At 35.2% G+C, this 20,221-nt stretch overlaps 1 protein-coding gene across 8 annotated transcripts in view; it reads left to right on the forward strand.

Moving 5' to 3' along the window:
• AdamTS-B (ADAM metallopeptidase with thrombospondin type 1 motif B) overlaps window positions 1-20,221 on the forward strand; it is a 73,682-nt gene that overhangs the window by 19,634 nt on the left and 33,827 nt on the right. For 2 of the 8 annotated variants that reach the window (XM_067786267.1, XM_067786266.1), the window contains exons 2-4: window positions 11,013-11,309; window positions 14,184-14,397; window positions 14,644-14,803. The exons of 1 other annotated variant lie outside the window; for it this stretch is intronic. In XM_067786267.1, the coding sequence (XP_067642368.1) occupies window positions 11,237-11,309; window positions 14,184-14,397; window positions 14,644-14,803 (447 nt within the window). In that variant the 5' untranslated portion in view covers window positions 11,013-11,236. Of the gene's footprint in view, window positions 1-7,904; window positions 8,020-8,292; window positions 8,484-11,012; window positions 11,310-14,078; window positions 14,100-14,183; window positions 14,398-14,643; window positions 14,804-20,221 lie in introns of those variants that run through there. 5 more of the 8 variants (XM_067786268.1, XM_067786272.1, XM_067786270.1 and 2 more) reach the window with 5 other exon arrangements.

The raw sequence follows: 20,221 nt of genomic DNA on the forward strand, positions 1-20,221 counted from the left end.
ATGTATGTTTTTATCACGTACAAAATTAAAAACGTAATGAAATAAAGTAAATAAAAAGCAAAAAGCATTGTTTCATTTTTGGCGGAATATAACAATGGTCATTTATGATAGTATAACAGTCAAACCTGATATCTACAGTAAACTATCATTTATGACACTTTTTGATAGTTTGAGTGTCAGTACTGATCCAGGAAAATGAATGAGAGTGAGCAGTACGGCTATATACTTAATCAGTAGGCCATGTTGGTGTATAAGAAGGAGACAAAAACTCACACGTACACAGTTGTTTACATCACATTTGCGCAAGTCCCCTTAAGTTTGTGATAGAAAGTTGGTATGAGGCGCTGATCGTTAGGTTGACATTGCTGACAATCAGATGATAGTCATATGATAGTCAGGTGTCTTGTAGGGAGCTTGCTTAATAAGCACACTGATTGATAGCTCAATGAAACTCTACTATTCAAAATAATACTGCTATTGCTCCCCTACAAGAATACTGACTATCATATGACTATCATCTGATTGTCAGCAATGTCAACCTAACGGACAGCGCCTCATACAAACTTTCTATCACGAACTTAAGGGGACTTGCGCAAATGTGATGTAAACAACCGTGTACGTGTGAGTTTTTGTCGCCTTCTTGTACACCAACATGGCCTACTGATTAAGTATATAGCCGTACTGCTCACTCTCATTCCTTTTCCTGGATCAGTGCTGAGACTCTAACTATCAAAAGGTGTCATAAATGATAGTTTACTGTAGATATCAGGTTTGACTGTTATAATATAACTGACCATTGTTATATTCCGCCAAAAATGAAACAATGCTTTTTGCTTTTTATTTACTTTATTTCATTACGTTTTTAATTTTGTACGTGATATAAGCATACGTGTTTTTAATTTGTTGAAAATAAATAGTTTTATAAGAATTCGAGAATGCTCAATTTAAATTCAGAAATTCATGCGGAAACACATTTAAAAATGAATCACCACTAAACACTATTATTTTTTGGGTATCAAATTTTAGAGTGCGCCTCATACATTCCGACAGCTTTTGGTGTTTTTTAATATTATTTTCGATTTTTTTCTTTTAGTATGGAGCTTTGAAATGCTCTCTTTTTCATTTTTTAAACTTATTTTTTATATGGTTTTCTTCGGTTGAAAATGGCGGAATTTAAAAAATAACAAAACAACCGTGATAAATATTTGATTGTCATATGACAGTCAGTAGTGACAACATGATTAAATCGGATAAACTGTTCTCGCATACATAAAATTCCGTTGAGAATTATGTATCTGTCTCACATGCATAATGGTATCTGCTGTACGTTCTTTTGTTCTGTACCAGGTGTCCGAATCTTTCCCAGTTTGAATCCTTTTTCATGATTATAGGCTGTCGTTGGGAACATGCGGACATGCGTGAGCGAACAAAGGAACATACATAAATTTGAGTATCAATGTTTACGTCATCGCAGGATCAGCATTGTCAATTACAAGTGTGAGTGTATTAGTAAAACTATCAGCGTTTCTTGTAGGGTCGCTAGATATCGTCTTAATCGAAACTGCTTGACAACTCAAATCAAACTGAATTACAGCGCCTCTACATCTGTCGCCTTTTATACTCGTTGGTTTCCTCGTTCGCATTTTCTAGAATCTACTAGCATTGTCCATGAGCTCTCAAACTTCTCAGCTGTAACTACAATTGCACAATTTTATAGTTTTTCTCATTGCATACTTATCTCAGATATATGCTTGTGTTAGTGCATTGACTCTCCGCTGCTCGTATACGTACATGGTACATATATGTAGACGCAGTTATTGTTTCGTTTATGTAGATACATAATGATTGAATTATTGATGTGCATTCACGTCACTGCTTAGCATCGGCTTAGAGACGGCAGCACTCCTTAGTTTTGCTAATATTCGTAACAATATCGTGAATTTTAACGCAGCCAGTTTACTTGCCGTTTATATAAAGACACAGCTGATCGTCGATTAACGAATATCGATACAAAATTGTTACTGAATAACGAAATCGTTATAGTTATCGATTCGCAAATAAAGCGATGGCAAATGTCGTAAAAAAAGTTAGTGAATTCCAATACAGGGGTGACTCTAGAGTGTGTTTAGACGGTATGGGTATCAAATTAAAGGCATTAATGAGGGTTTTGAAAGGAAGTGGCCCTTAGTTGTATATGTGAAGGCGTTTTCGAGATATCGACCAAAATATGGATCAGGGTGACCCAGAACATCATCTGTCGGGTACCGCTAATTTATTTATATATGTCATACCACGAACAGTATTCCTGCCAAGATTCCAAGGGCTTTTGATTTCGTCCAGCAGAACTTTTTCATTTTCTTCTACTTAATATGGTAGACGTCACACCCATTTTACAAAGTTTTTTCTAACGTTATATTTTGCATCAATAAACCAATCTCTTTTTTCATATTTGGCATTTTTTCATTTTTCGTAATTTTCGATATCGAAAAAGTAGGCGTGGTCTTAGTCGGATTTTTGCTATTTTTTATACCAAGATAAAGTGAGTTCAGATAAGTACGTGAACTAAAGATATATCGATTTTTGCTCAAGTTATCGTGTTAACGGCCGAGCGGAAGGACAGACGGTCGACTGTGTATAAAAACTGGGCGTTGCTTCAACCGATTTCGCCCATTTTCACAGAAGACAGTTATCGTCATATAATCTATGCACCTAACAAATTTCACAAGGATTGGTTAAATGTTGTTCGACTTATGGCCTTAAAAGTATTCTAGACGAATTAAATGAAAAAGGGAGGAGCCACGCCCATTTTGAAATTTTCTTTTATTTTTGTATTTTATTGCACTATGTCATTACTAAAGTTGAATGTTGACATAATTTATTTATATAATGTAAAGATATAAAATTTTTTGTTAAAATTTGACTTAAACATTTTTTTTTTAAAGTGGGCGTGTTCGTCATTCGATTTTGCTAATTTTTATTTAGAACATATATAGTAATAGAGGTAACGTGCCTGCCAAATTTCATCATGATATCTTCAACGATTGCGAAATTACAGCTTGCAAAACTTTTAAATTACCTTCTTTTAAAAGTGGGCGGTGCCACGCCCATTGTCCAAAATTTTACTAATTTTCTATTTCGCGTCATAAGGTAAACGCACCTACCAAGCTTCATCGCTTTATCCGTCTTTGGCAACGAATTATCGCACTTTTTCTGTTTTTCGAAATTTTCGATATCGAAAAAGTGGGCGTGGTTGTAGTCCGATTTCATTCATTTTAAATAGCGATCTCAGATGAGCGCCAAGGAACCTACGTAGGAAATTTCATCAAGATGTCTCACAATCTATTCAAGTTATCGTGTTTACGGACGGGCGGATAGACGGACGGACATGGCTAAATGAATTTCTTTTTTCGCCCAGATCATTTTTTTTATTTTAATTGACCATCTATATCTATCTCGATTAGTTTATGCCGTTACGGATTACCGTTATGCGAACAAAGTTAATATACTATGTGAGCTCTGCTCAGCTGAGTATAAAAATTTTGCAGCGAAAAAAGCAAGAAAAGCCACTCTTTGATATCCGAAACTTCTATATTGAATAACTAAAATTTATAATCATCAGTTAGTAGATGTGGGAAATTTTTTTTTTATGTATCTATCAATAATGAGTCGTGAATGAGACGTCATTAATTCAAATTAATCAAATGTATTAGTGGAGTTTTTATAGGTAAATTGTTTAGTCCCGGGCCCGGATTTTCTTTCTACGGCCCTGATTCCAAGTCACATATGACAATTCAAATCGACTTGGCCGCCAGAAAATTGGAATGGAAGCAGGCAACTCCGGCGGATTTGTGTTATCCCGCCGTCTTCTTCTTATTATGATCCTCTGTTGATGTTGCTGTGGCACCAATTCATTACTTATTTCAGTGAATACCGCACGCAACACAATACTGTGCATTGTTTATATTTTATTTCTTAATTTCAAACAAATTTGTAACAATAAATAAACTTTTAAATTTTTTTGAACAAAGTAAGAAATGCGCAACGAAATTTCAACTGAAAAAACAGTTGACTTTGAAAAATCGAAGTTCCTATTCCCCAATTATTGTTCTCCCTAGGAGAAAAGAATTGGAGGAATTTTTCCGCGGGAATAAAAAAATCCGCTAGAACAAAATTCCGAGGGAATATTTAGAATTAGGCTGATTGTTTATTTTCGCATTTGCGAAAAGATATTTTAGTTTAATGTTAACAATTTACTTTGTTAAAATTCGTCCTAAGACTCAAGCAATAAAGTAGTATTTGTATGGCATATTTACGAATTACTTTTTGTGTGTTAACAAACATGCGTGCATAAGTCTTACCTCATTGATTTTTCATCAACAACTAAACCACTACCAATAAGATGATTTTAGTTTTACTCACACAGGAATGACCGTTGTCCCTGACGAAAAGTTAAAAGCGTCTCGACAACTCAACTAAGGACCCCAATCATGGTGGAATCAGCAGGTGAAGTAAATAGAAAAAGGCAACAGATGTACCATGGCGGAACGATACAAGGTGGCAGCATGGGACAGCTGATTATAAACTTTTTTTATTTGATTTGAGCCATCAACTCCGGCGCAGTACGATTTTGACATTTGTCCATCGAATTTACAAAAATAAAGTACATGGAATTATTATTTATGTTTGTAGGTATGTCACCATGCTGCCACCTTGTATCGTTCCGCCATGAGATGTACGCTATGTAAACGGTACGGGTGTATTTTTAACGGTCAGAAGCGGGTAAAATTTTTAGAAGAAAAATAAATGGCCATTGAAAAAACTTTATTTTGCAGCTTAACAGTGCTACCTAACGCCAATACAAAAGGGGTACTAAGGCCCAGTGCGAGTATAAATTACTGTTAGCTTAGAATAAACATTAAAAATTCATCTTTGGCCACTTAAACTGTGATAAGCAGTAAAATTCATTGTTTGTAATCTGAGCGAAATTTCAACTGCAGTTGAAAAACCGGACGGGAAAGTTGTCATCCAAATTTATAGTTCGTATGTAGGTCAGTTATTGTGTTGAACTTTACTGCCTTTGACGCATAGATGTTAAGTAATGATTAGATAATGCTAATGATTGCTAATTAACCTTCATTTGTGAAATTCTCTAATTCATTAAACAATTAGAAATAGTCAGCTAACTCCCATTAGATAATTGAAATTTTTATTCTAATGGTAAATCTAATTGCAATTAGTTGCCATTAGCAAAAAAAATTGGGTTACCTTTACAATTAGAAATGTAGTTGACTTCTGCTAATGCAATTAATTGAATATCTATTTATTAGATGGCAAATGGCAATTAGATTTACCATTAGAATAAAAATTTCAATTATCTAATGGAAATTAGTTGACTATTTCTAATTGTTTAATGAATTAGAGAATATAAACCAATTGCTTCAATTACTAATTCTAATTGCAATTTAACATGTATGCTTTGACGGCACTTAAATGAGGCGTTTTTTAAATGTATATACATATGCACTTAAACTTTATGTGGAGCGCTAAGTGCATAACTTTATCTGCACTTATGGAATTGTTTCTTAAAAAAGGTTTACTAAAAAGTGTGTGTCTCAACTATTCTCCACTTTAAATTTGGCATACGTTATACACTATGACCGAAAAGGTGTGTGTGTCTCCACTATTTCTCCATACATTACTTCAATGCGTAATTTTCGATGGGCTTTTTTTAGTCGCAAATGTAGATGCATACACATATAAAAAACTCGGCAATTCTCAAATATTTTTCTATGCTAGTAACGAAGCGAGCCGGATTCACAAACTGCATATGGCAATGCATAACTGTAAGATTACCTTAATTGTTTGAAGGCTGATAATAGTTTTCAACGGCCTTACTTATGAAAGCCAACGCCGAAAATACTTAAATGATGAATCTCTGTAACTAATTTCAGTAAGGATCCATCGATATTCTGCTAAAACGTTCATTTGGAAAAGTACTAAAAGTGGCGTATTTTACTCCTGAAAATTACAAAAAACCAAAATTTTTCTGGGAAAACATTGTTGACAAATTTTCAGATAACCGAATGACAGAACAAAGAAGAGTTTAGGGCAAGAAAACTGACGGCTTCCTTCACCTGGTTATTCCACCATGACCTCAATTACTTAACACAACATTTTTTTTTGTTTTCATAATTTTTTTCCTGATCAGGACCTCACATAGACTGAAAGAGTTCGTAGTGTTACCAGAAGTTGGTTTAGCGACCAAACTGAAAAAACACTATCAAAAACCAAGACCTATGTTATAAAATAACTCCGTCCTCTTGGCAAATACTAGACGCTTTCTAGGACTTATACCACTTGCTGCTTCTAGATCTGACAGCTGTATCACTCCGGAGTCTTAGCCTGGCAAGCGCAAGGTACGAGCACAAAACGTGATCTATGGTTTCCTCCTCCAATCCGCACTTCCTAAATCTGCTATCACTGACCAAGCCTAATTTAAAGGAATGTATCGCCAAAAGGCAGTGTCCAGTCAGAATACCCGTCATGAGTGAAATAAAAGGTCCCTTTTTGCACTAACCTTAGCTTGCAGGGGTAACTCTTCCTGAAAAATACAGCACACAATTTAAGAATTAAAACTCCATGTGGAAGAGAGAGTGAAGAAATCCTCCGCGATATGCAAGAGGAAGCTAGGATGGACGTGGAGACCCCACACTCACTCATTGGGTATTTTCGACAATTTTCAAACCCATAATTTACTATGGCGTCTCTGTGTGGAAATACGTATTCCAAAGACTAGAGGAGGTGTGCAGATTATCAATGATTAGCATAGCGCGAGCCTTAGAAACTACCCTCACAGCAGCATTTAATTATTCACATTCAGCATGTAGACCTAATGGCCCAAAATATAGCTTCAGCAACTGCAACAAGGCTTAAAGCCTTGGGACAGCTTGAGTGCAGGCCATATCGCTATAGCCGGCTCAAGAGAATTTGGGGCCCTAGGCGAGTTATTATTTGCGGCCCCTTTCTCCCGTATTTATAGAAAGAAATTGGAGATAAGTGCATATTAAATATATTTTTTTTCAACAAAAGAACGAAAATATAACACACAAAAGTATTTTTTATTATCTTAGAGTTTACTAAAACTTCATTCTCCGCGCCTTCAGCTCAGAGAAAGTTGATATAATTTTTTTTTTTTCAAAAAGGATTTTTAGTACAAAAGTGTTTATCGAATTTGGTGCCCCCTAGAACTTGGTGCCCTAGGCGGTCGCGTAGTTCGGGTATATGGTAGAGCCGGCCCTGTATAGAGCCATCTAAGATATGGCGACCGTACTGCATGGTCCTGCGCCTGAGCTTTGAAATAGAGGCAGAACATGGCGCAATGTTGCGTAAATGGCAGATTATTTTATACACGTGTATAACGATGGTTCCAAATTAATGGAAAGGGTTGGGTCTACTGTTTACTGTGTCGATCCATAAATAAGATTTACAGGCTGCCAGATCACTGCAGTGTCTTTCAGGTGGAAACTGTAGCCTTGAATAAGGCAGCAGTAATCCTGGAGGAAACGTGCTTAAGGTGGAATCGCGTCAATATTTGTATATACATATTTGGTAGTCAGGCCGCGATTAAAGCTAGCCGTAAGTTGGTTTGTTCTTAGTTAGTTTGTCTGCAGGGTCTTTTTTTGGTCTGTTTGTCATTCCCATTGTTGTAATTTTTTTATTGTTTGGCTGTCATTGTGTCCCCACCGCCAGCATCAATGATAGGCGCCACTATTGCCATTATAGTATTTGACGTTGTTGTCATAGTTGTTGCATTGTCAATGAGTTGCTGACTGGCACGCTGACTGATTGAGTGCTTGTTATATTGACGTATGCGGCGTTGTTTACAAAAGTGCTGTGAGTTTTAAAGTCGAAATCGTCGACAAACAAACAAAAAAAACCATCGTCGTCTGCCGGGTGCCGTCTGCCGTCAGCGACTTGTCGCCGGTTAGCGCATTGGATAAAAATCACTCAATTTCAATGGTAATTGATACAATGAATTTATACTAAGTCTGCGGGAATAGCTCGAGTCACGTTTTATAAATATTTTATCACATTGCTTGCTTAGTATTGGTGTCGTAAGAATTTCAGTTGCTAATATAGTTGCTTTTGAATAATGGGGGCTCGTTGTTGTTGGCATGATAATTTTTTGTGTTGTTGATATCAAGTTATTGTACTGGCTTTTATTGCTGCAACTACAATATTCTGGCGCCAAAGAATTGAAAATAGTAACTGTTAATGTGAAGTGATTCTCAGTGGTTTGTTGGAGGAAAGAAATTAAGACTTTGGTGTTTAAAGCAGCGGTCATCAGATTTTAAGACGCGCAAAGCGGGCAGAAAAAATCGCAGATCCAGGACTAAAAGACAAGTGAGCCACGATGACCAGACTTACAAATCTAAATCTTCAAAGCCCGAGCGAAGGAGGGACTGGCAATAACCAGGAAGCATGTATGTACCAAGAAAGCTGCAAAGCAAAACGAGGAATAAGTAGTGGTAATATATCCAGATAAGTGTTTGATAGGAAGTAACGACGAGAGTTTAGTTTACTCAGAGTTTTCAAAGGAGAGGAGGAGAAATACATAAGAGCTGAAGCAGGCCTTGATTGTGGCGCTAACAGATCGCTGTAATTACTGTGGTCAACGTTTACGGAAAGATAAGTAGATATGCGGAAGCTACTTAGTGTTATTATTAGTGATAGAACTTTTAGAAAAAGTATCGATACCGGTACTCATATAAAATATTCTGGTCAAAGTGTCGATGCCAGTACTCATACTCAGTAAAAGGTATCGAGTATACTCGATCCAAGTGAGTACTTCGGAGTTCTTAGCAAAAGTGAAGAAACTTTTAAAATGAGATCGTATGTTTCGAATTTAGCAGAAAACAAGTAAAGGTGTCTAAGTTCGGGTGTAACCGAACATTATATACTCAGCGTGAGCTTCAATTGTACATTTCATTTCAGATAAATTACTTTTCTACATAACACGTGGTTCTGCCCGTTTAAAAAAAACTTCTCCCCATTTGCTCTTACAATAAAACTTGATAAGTGAAATATCATTGATTCAAAACTATTTTTTGCTAAGTTATAGCTTATTATTCTAGTCTACGACACTTTTAAATTTGTTTTATATCTAAGTTGCCGTGGTCTTTAACCGATCCCGTCCATTTTTACTAGAAATATTTTCTGCTATAAGGAAAATATGTGTACACAATTTCATTACGATATGTTAATTTTTCTTCGATTTATGGCTCCCGAAACATAGAAAATTGCTTAGTCATAAAAGGGGCGGTGCCACACCCATTTTCAAAAACTTAAGTGTTTTCCTATTTATTGTTATAAATCCACTTGAGAAATGAAATACCATTGATATAAAGCTCTTTTTTGCAAAGATATGCTTATTTTATTCGTCCACGACCCTTTCAAAAATCTTTTATATACAAGTGGGCTTGGTCCTTAGCCGATTTCGTTAATTATTCTTCAGAGTATTCCTTATAGTAAAGGCAACCTCTCTGGGCAGCCACCTAACCTAACCTAACCTATCATCCGATTTCGCTCATTTTCAATACCAATGTATTCGTGTACCAAATTTGGAGAAAACATCTTAATATTTACTCAAGTTATCGTATTAGCGGACGGACGGACGGACATGACTCAATCACATTTTTTTTCGATACTGATGATTTTGATATATGAAAGTCTATATCTATCTCGATTCCTTTATAGCTGTACAACCAACCATTATCCAATCAAAGTTAATATACTCTGTGTGCAAAGAACGCTGAGTATAAAAATGAAGAAAATAGCTACGCATCAAGATGAGGAAACATAGTAAATGACATTTACATGGGGAGAAATTTTAGCCTAAATCTTGAACCATTCATCTGCTCAAATTTTTTTTACTCTAAACTTCTTATTCAAAACCTCTAAATTTACTATACTGGGCCCAAATCGTTTTTACAATCCGTGATCAAAATAAATTTTTTCAATTCAAATAGCTCTGAAATAGTAAACACAATTTTTAAAAAGTTTTCCATACTGTAAAAAGTTTTCTACAAGCAATAACAAAATACATATTTGTTTGAAATATTTTTTACGGCTTCTGCATTTTCTATGCATAAAATAAAACCAATTTATTTGAATAGTGATTGAGGAGTTACATGTAAAACAGGTCAAGTTTTATACCCAAAACAAGTAATTTTTTTTATATTTCCGAAACTGAATTCGTGACATCGAACAATGTAAAGCTCTGTTCTAAATTTTAGTTCTGTTTGAAATAAATAAAACAATTCGTTACCAATACTCCCATGGTGTGTGCCTCTCCATATTAGCTATAAGAAACATGTAACCGTCCCACGATTGTGATGAAATATATAAAGTTGGTAATTATTGGACACCGTAGTACATATCGCTCATTTACTTCAATAGTGTCATAACTCAAAAAACATGACATTTGAGTTAATAACATACAAACCTACCCATGTTGTATAAAAAAATCTTTGTGATCAGTTAAAAATTTACCACGTGCTATAAAAATGAAAATATGCCTTTATATACGCAACATATGGCAGTTAAAATCTTTGAATGGCTCTCCTGGAAATTTGTGCTTTTGAGTTATGACACTATTGAAGTAAATTAGCGATACGTCCGTTAGTGTTGCATTTGCATCTTAAATTTACATCGGGATCTGGATAAAGCTTCGTTGGAACCCAACTCATCTTTCTTATTGGTGGTTGGTTTTCCGTTTTCAGCGTTAGAACAGTGTGTGGTCTAATATAATAATAATAATTAAAAAAAAAACATAAAATGAAAAAGGTTTGTGTTGCCGGTATCAGTCATTTTTGGCAAAATCGTTTGGAACCGATTCCAGCGCTTGAAACGGTTTCGGTATCGTTTTTTTACGTGAAGAAAACTGAATCGACGCTGTGCCTCATCTTTTGTTACATGGAACTTTATTTGTATATTCCAAATCCACCTAACAGCGCATTCAAGAGCAAAACCAAAAATTTTACTAAAATTCAAAAAATTAGTGAAACAATTTAAAAGTAATGAAGTACTAAAATAAAAATAAAAATTACAATGTTCAATTTAAATGAAAAAAATCAAAATCTTATTGATAACGGTTAAGCAACATTTGCTATTGGATTAAAAGACAAGGAAGCTTAAATTGTTTTTCGATATTAATAAATGCATTTCTGCTTTTAAAATGAAGCCGACTATTTACATACTGACTTTCATCATACAATGGTTGTGGGTTTCTGGAATGAACGTTCTGTACGGTAAGTAATGATTTTAAATAATAATTATATATATATATTTCTAACAATTTTGGAAAAGTTAGCAGTTGTTGTTGTTGTTGTTGTTGTAGCGATTAGGTTACTCCCCGAAGGCTTTGGGAAGTGTTATCGATGTGATGGTCCTTTGTCGGATACAGATCCGATACGCATCTCGGGAACGAAAGTTAGCAGTGTAAACCCTCTCTGGAACCGCATTTTTAAACATTTATAAATCTTAGCCTATTTGTCCTATACATATATTAATATTTGGTATCTAGGTCCTATAGGTAGATTGAGGAGTAAGCAATTTTGGAAAACTCAGCAATGGTAATGGGATCTCTTTTGGCACTACTTGGAATCTTTAAGACACCATGTTTTATTTCCGGTGCAGATCGTGATGTTTTGGGACTATGCCTGGACTACTTCGGAATCATTTCATTTCCATCTTCGGGAAAAAACTGGAACTCTCTCTGGATCATTTTGAATATTTCCATTTTGATTTAAAAATAGTTTCGAGAATATTTCAGGATAGCTTCCGTATTGTTGCGGTTTCTTTCGGGAGGCCGCCGCAGTGTGATGGTAGCGTGCTCCGCCTACCACACCGAAGATCCTGGGTTCACACCCCGTGCAAAGCAACATAAAAATTTTAGAAACAAGTTTTTTCAATTAGAAGACATTTTTTCTAAGCGGGATCGCCCCTCGCCATTTTGGGACCAAAATATCTCTAAACCATTTCGTAGTTAGTCCCGCGATCGCTTCGGAGTGATCTCGTGGTTATTTTGGAATTTCCTCGGTATATTTTTAAATTTATTTCGGATTTTTTTTAGAACCCTACCGGGACAATCTTAAACCATTACGGGATAGTTTAGATGGGTAGTTTGGAATGATTCCACACCTCTACACGATTTCGTTTTGAGACTATTTCGAGATCATTTCGGGACCATATGTGGATTATTTCTGGAGTAATTCGAAACAGTTTGCAATATTATTTTCTGATTATTTCGTGATCGTTTTGGGGACTGTTTCGGAATTGTTTTAAGGTTCATATCGGTTCTATACAAATACATATCGTACGTGTAATTCACAAAGGCCTTAAGTAACAGACTTTTCGAAGTTGCGTTTTTCACAGATTTTGGTATGATATATTAAAATACATAAACTCTTATTTTCTCAAGTGACCATAAGGCCAATTATTTTGTTTCGAACCTACATGTATTAAAATGTTAACAACTGTTGATTTAAAGTTACGTTTTATTGTCTACGCTATATGACTTATTTTGTTTTGTTGATTTTCCGACAGGGTGGACCCTTTTCCAATTTGGTTTCGCGACAAGGGACCAGGGATGACGGAAAATCGCTCCAGTATACATCATCTACGCTCTATCTTTGTCCAGCCGCATGAAATGGACATATTTTAATCTCAAGTTTTCATATACGCTGATCCCCAAGATAAAAACTGGTCCAATGAGGTCCTCTATGAGATAAGAACTTACGTAACTAAAAGTGTTGAGAAATTTTTGCTGCTGCGGATTTTTTTGTATATTCCGGTATCATTTTACATTTCACTACCATTTGGGGTAAGCATCCCAATAGAAATTCAAAAAAATTGTCAAAAATGCGATTTATTCCCTATTTGAATTTTCTTTCACGATCAACCATTTTAGGTTAGTTCCACTAGCTATAAGTACATTTTTACAGTTTTTAACTACTCTTTTGCAATGTGACCGTGTGAAAATGGACTCCTCTACAGCTAATTTGGGATTTTATATCATATCGATATGGTTAAAGTCGGAAAAATTTGGCAGCAGTCATAATTTTTGAATAAATGGTACCGATGGGCTGTTGGGCCCCAACGAACGGCTTGTAAGAAAACCCAGGACAAAGCCTATTCCAAGGACATTCGATTTTTCAAAGTGTTGCTCGCCAAGTTTGGTTCAATACTGCCGTCGTACGAAGCACAAAGGCGTCAAATTCGCGAATAAGGGATACAAATTTAAACTTTTTTATCATAAATAGAAAGATTGCACCAAAATAAATCCAAAACACTTGTTTTCAATAAAAAAAAAAGCGTATGTTAGAAAGTTACAAACAAGTTTACTTCAGTAAGTCAGTTTTAGTAAGAATAAGATATCCTCATATTTTTTTTAGGACGTCGGTATACCTATCTGGAAAAATTTGCATAATGTGTGTCAGGTATTGCTACTTGTAGTAAGGAAGTGAGTGAAATGGTTAGAAGAGGAATAGGTTTGTGGAAAATTGGGATAAAAAATCGCGCAATCTTTTGTTCCAAATTTTCTCCGGAGATGCTACTTTTCCTAATTCTGCTCTCATTGAAGTGCAAAATCGGATTAAAACCAACCCAGGCCTGTGAGTATTTCTATGAAATAAGAACGTATTCAACTAAACGTCTAACCAATCCTGCAGAAATGTTTGTTTTTGTGTTGATCTAAAAATGCTGTATACGGTCATGGTCTTTTTCCCAAAATACTCATAAAGGAAAACTGAAATGTCTTAAAGGGTCATAAAGTCAAATGAAAAGCGGTCATAGGGTCAAGTTTAGGGTGACATAAGATTAACGGCCACAAGGTCAAATGGCGTTATGACCTTTCCGAATGGTCATAAGATCATTTGAAGTGGTCATAACGTCAATTGAATTTTTGTTTCTTGATCTTATATCACCTCATCTTTAATTTTTTGCTATGCCTTTGTGAGTTAAACTAACGATATATTCCTTCTACTTACATTACAGAAACTCATTGCTCCAATACCACATACACTAAATTCACCATCAGAGTAAAGCCTTTCGCAAGAGATTTTAATTTAATCGACCCTAATTGCCTCATTTCTTAATTTAATAGAATTTTTTCTTGTAAACAGGATTACATACGGATGAACTTATTTCCGGTACAATGATTATTCCAAGACGAGTTAACGAGTATGGCGATTACCTTACACACGATCTAACATTTCGACATTCCCATGGAGATCATCTTAAGGACCATAGTCGTCAACGTCGAAATGTGGCTAAAAAAATTGATAAAGTTCACTATAGACTGGATGTGGGAAATGAAACAATGCATCTCGAATTAGAGTGAGAATTAATAAAATTAAAAATTTATTTTTATAATTTTTTTTTTTTGTAATATATCATGTTTCCTACCATCTAACTGTCTAACGTGCACGTCTGTTTTTATATATCCACATACACACATACATATATATACAATTGCACATATCTACATATATGCTACATACTTACAATAACATAAATGTGTATACAGTTAGTATATATTTACATAAAATACCCCCCTTTCGGCAATTACCGTCAAATATATAGACCGCACAGCTATTTCATGGCACCGCATATGGTAATCGAGAGACATCGGCGTGATATACGAACTCGCGAGAGGGCAATACGAAGTATAGATTGTCATTTTCATGGGAAAGTACGCGGGCATTTGGACTCGAATGTGGCAATATCGACATGCCAGGGATTGGTAAGTTCAGTATGGTTAAAGTGTCGATATATCTTTGTAGATATAATCGTGTATTCGTGTGTGTATGCATATTTACATTTGTTTCTGTTAAAGCTACGAGTATTAATCCGAAACAGGGATTTAAAACATAATACCGCAAATAACATGCGAATGAAAAATAACTTGACATTTCAATTCAGTTTATCAGTTCCATCGATTTCCAGGCGCCGCCGCCGGTTAGGTTAGGTTAGGTTGAACTGGCCGGCCCATGAGGACCTCACACTGAATAAGTCCGTAGTGTTACCAGAAGTTTGTTTTAATGACCAAACTGAAAAACCCTACCAAAAACCAGGACCTATGTTATAAAATAACTCCGTCCTCTTGGCAAATACTAGAAGCTTTCTAGATTTAAGCCACTTGCTGCTTCTAGATCTAACAGCTGTATCGCTCCTAATACCTGGAGTCTTAGCCTGGCAAGCCCAGGGCAAGAGCACAGAACGTGCTCGATCGTTTCGTCCTCCAGCCCGCACTTCCTACATCTGCTATCACTGACCAAGCTTGCTTCTATCATTAAAAAGAGAGGACTGAAGGCTCATGACGGGTATTCTGACTGGACACTGCCGTCTGGCGTCACATTCCTTTAAATTAGCTTTGTTAGTCTAAGGTTGTAAGACTTGCACATAATCTTCGACACTTTACAGCCCCGCGCTTGAACCTACGCCTTTCCTGTTTGGTCGATCATGTGCACCTCTCGCCTTCGCTTAATTTCGCCTAGTCTAATTGGGACGTCTACGGAGCAAGCTTCAAGGGAAGCGCCCTTTTTAGCTAGTTCATCCGCCCTTTTTAGCTAGTGGCCTCCGAATGTCATAAATATCGGTGGGGCGACGTTGGCGCTCGATGCATGTCAATATTTTGGCTAGGCCGTTGATAGCTCATGTTGTAAATTGGTCCGATATTGTCGAAAGGGGCATCAGCGGACCCGTATTATTGCCAGTTAAAAGAATCCGTTCAAAAGTTATTTATTTATTGAAAAACATTGGCGCTTTTCATACCAGCTCAATATACCAACGGATTTTGCTACACCGATTTCACCAAGCTATTAAATAAAAACACTTACGCTTAAGTTATGTAATAACATAAATACATTTTGCATAATCTTTTCGGAAAATTAATAACAAAACAATAAATTAAAACAAAATAATTCTTTTTTTAATTTTTTCCCAAAATTATTAATAATACAAATTATCCGAAAAAGGTACGGATTGTTTCGAAAATTCATATTGCCAATTGGTTAAAACAACAAACAAAAGCCATTAGTAGGTTCAGTTGACATGGAAATATCTATTTATAAAAAAGCGAAATACATATTTGAAAGCATTATGCATTTGTATGGTTGCCAATTTGACCCCTACAAAGAGCTGGGTAACTCTTCCTTAAAAAGGGTTGCAATTGTTCAATAAAACCTATCAATTAGGGCTGCCAACTCTCCGGTTTTCACCTGGAGACTCCGGGTTTTAGGGTGGCTTCTCTGGACTTCGGGCATCGGACGATAGTCCCCAGGTCCAGTGGAATGCATAAGTTCAAGATCGGTGAAATATTAGAATATCGCTAACTTAGATAGACTAGAAATAAGAAGACTGACTACCTTATATGTTTCACCAGCGGTCATGTAGACACAATTAATGAGAATATGATTATATAAAAACGCGGAAAATAACAATTGCATTTATTGCGGTTTGGTATGGAATTCCTCATATATTGTTTAAAAGTCTTCAAATTACTTTTTGTACATTCCAAATTTAAATCTTTTTTTCATATCTTACGTCGCATCTTATTGAATTTTTTATTTAGATAGGGAATTTTTGAATACAATTCTGAATTGAGGCAAAATTCTGAAATAGGGGGTTTTCGAAAGGGCAGCCGAATATAATGATTTTCCCCTCATCAATTAATATATTATAACATTATATTACGAAGCAAGATAATCAGCTAGATATGATAGATTCCAGAAAACAGTACTTAATTCTTCAGAAACTATCGTTGCTCCTCATCTGTTGTCAATGGTTAATTGTAATTTTCTATAAACTTTAGTTCTCTCTTATCTGAGCTTCTAACATCACAAACGGTGGGGATCGCTACGCCAAAAAATAGTCATAACTATGCTATTTATTGTATGTCAAAATTTAGTGTGTACTCAAAGGAATATAAGCGCTCGAAAATAATAGTATTCTTCTCTCCTTAAAAAGTACTGATACAACTTATAAATACATTTAGTGTTGGGGCTAAGATCTTTATCAATGTAAAATGTTTACAAAAAAAAAAAAAAAAATGAAGAGTCCGAGAAGACACGCAACTAATTTCTAAATTTACTTAACAAATTATTAACTTCTTGGAAATTAATTATTGCTTTTGCTTCCCTGCCATCAGCAACTTGGTGCGAATTAAGAAAACCCAGAAGGAAAACTATTTTATTTAAGGTTTATTTTGAGAACATAAGTGTTGCACTTACAACCTCTTTATCGTCACACATGCACCGACACTTCGACACTTAGTGGGCTTTGCAGCGTTAGTTGTCTCTGTACTTAGAGTGCTGACTAAAATTCGACCTTATATTGAAAAATTTGTATTTATTGCGCAAGTTTGTTTCTTAAGTCTTTCGTTATGTTGTAGTATTTCATTCAAGTACAAATAACTTTTCAAATTATTTATATAAATCAATTTTCGATAGAATTTTTATTCTGCTTATTAATATTAACGAAAATTAGAAAACTGTGCACAACAGTGCTTGCAAAGACATCCACTCTCTAATCTTGAATCGGAACGGTTTATTATGAACTAATTTAGGAGTCAGATATGAAAACAGCTCCCTTCTGGCGGTGGTGTCCAAACTGTCAAACTATTTATTAAAATAATTGTGGATCTATTATACCTGGCTTATATATGTATGTCACTAATCCAATTCGCCATTTTTGATTTAAAAAACTGATTTTGATAACGGATCTTAAAACACGATACCCCTTCCCTTCTTTCAATGGTCGCCCTATTATAGGCTTATTTCAAACGTTTTGTGAGCCTAAATAGGTGTGCGATCGGACTCCCATTGCGCTCATAATTTCCTTCTTATGTGACATTTTTCGGAGTCACTTATGTGCTTTATATAAGGGATTAAGATTGGACAGATCAGGGTAGATTTTGGACACATAACATTAAAAATGGGTAAGCATTTTCTTAAAATTTGTTGGAAAGCAGAAACTTTGGGAAAACCCTTAAAAGTAGGGCCTTTTGTGGTAACAATGAAAAAAGTTCGAAATACTTACATACATTGGTAAAATGACGGTCATTACGAAGATAATGAGAGAGAAGCGTCCATGGCAATTAAAATCGGGAACAGCAAGGCACGTTATAAACAATGATTTTATTCATTTTAATCTGAAAGAAACTTTCATAATTTTCATCAAATCGAATCTTAAAAGAATCCCCATAATCATATTTCTGATTCTCATATTTATCATATGCTTCTTATTCATTTCGGATTCCTTAATAATGAGTGCTCAAACATTTTATGGGAACTCATAGTTGTGAGTCCAATGGTAGTCCAATGTATGTAAAAAATGGTGAGTTTCAAAAAATATACAATCTTAAAAGACTCATATAAGGCTCCTTTATGATGACATTTATGAGCCGTATGCCAAGGTTGTATATTCAATCTGGAATAAAACCAATGTTTGTTTCCGTTTCGCATTGTTATTGGCCTTTTATCTGGATCCCTATGGCTCTCGGCTTGCCATCATCTGGAAGTGAAATTTTTTTTATATACCGAATGATTAACAGTTACGGGTTTTTAATCGATTGTTTATTGATAAAGGCGGGACTTCTTTGTTATGCCCAGTGTACAGTGATATACATTTGTATGTATGTCCTTTTAGATTTTGCTTCTTAGTATTTTTTCCTTCAGGTATGTATCCGAAATCCGCACTAAAGGGGCCAAATAAATGTGACATAAAATAAAATAAGTAAATGTAAGGCGCGATAACCTCCGAAGAGATTTTAGGCCGAGCTTCTCTTCCAATTTGCGTCGTGATTCTTTAAATTTGTTTCCCTACAAATTGGCGGAACGGGGCCCACTTGCTTTATGCCGACTCCGAACGGCATCTGCAAGGCAGATAAGTTTTTTCATATTATATTTCAGTACCTGGGCGACCGAGCTTTGCTCGGCAATCTTCGAGTATGCCGCATAACTTACTTTGTTCTATATGTCATCATTAATCAAACTCTACTTTTTTTTATATGCACATACATATATTATATATTTTTACTTACCAATATTTGACTTCCTTAAAAATAGATTTCAAAAACATATCAAACACTAACCGAAAAATGAACTGGAATGAAAAATTTGAAATGGGTAATTCCAGCCTATAGTATAACGGATTGTTATGACAATTAGTGAAATCGATAACTAAGTTATTTAGATCGAGTATCTTCATGCGCCGAATTTTAATTTCAAACATTTTTTAGTTATACACTATGAAAGTCTCACAATTTTATTACATTCCAAAAACTTGCAAATTTCACGAATGACAACTATCAGTTACTTTAATTAAATGTCAACTTACTTCCCTAAGCGCCATCTGTTGGTAAGTCGTTAAATGATTAGATGTCGTTTTCAAATTGAACATATGCCTCTAGTGTTCAACGCTAGAAAATTACCTTGGTGAGATATCTTTTTGCTACGGTGAGAAATCTTTCTAATAGTAATCTGTGAGAAATTGCAATTATTCATTTCATATTTGCCAAAAATATGCATTTAAATATATTTTGCTAGAATTTGCCACGGTAACTTGATATTGCATTTCAATTTTATTAGCGTGTATGAAATTTAGAAAATTAAGTCGAATCATGTGTAAGATTTTTTTACGAAGATTTTTATCTTTAATGTTCTCCTTTAAAGCTTTAATAGAATATGAGTAAGTAGAGTACTATTTTGTCTAACTACCCCAACCCTAAATGGCCTACTCAAAAATGTCCCTATTGTAATGCGGAGTGAAATACCTTTCGTTTGATACCCATATCGGCATATCTCATGCAATTTTTTTTAAATTCGAATAGGTGGCAACCCTAAATGGAAACCCTACTCAAAAATGTCCCTATTGTAATGCGGAGTGAAATACCTTTCGTTTGATACCCATATCGGCATATCTCATGAAATTCTTTTTAAATATCCTACAGGTGGCAACTTCGTGAAACATTCTGAGTGGCAACACCTACGTAGAAAATCTTAGAAGGTGATACATTATCTCTGTGCCAAATTTCATTTAAATCGGTTGAGCCGTTCCCGAGATCGTTCGGCTATACAAACAAACAAGAATTGCTCGTTTAAAGTTATAAGATATTTCTTTATTCAGTCTATGATTTATAAGAATCTTACAGACTATATTA

The sequence above is a fragment of the Eurosta solidaginis genome, chromosome 4, assembly GCF_040869045.1.
Source record: "Eurosta solidaginis isolate ZX-2024a chromosome 4, ASM4086904v1, whole genome shotgun sequence".
NCBI classification, from domain to species: domain Eukaryota; kingdom Metazoa; phylum Arthropoda; class Insecta; order Diptera; family Tephritidae; genus Eurosta; species Eurosta solidaginis.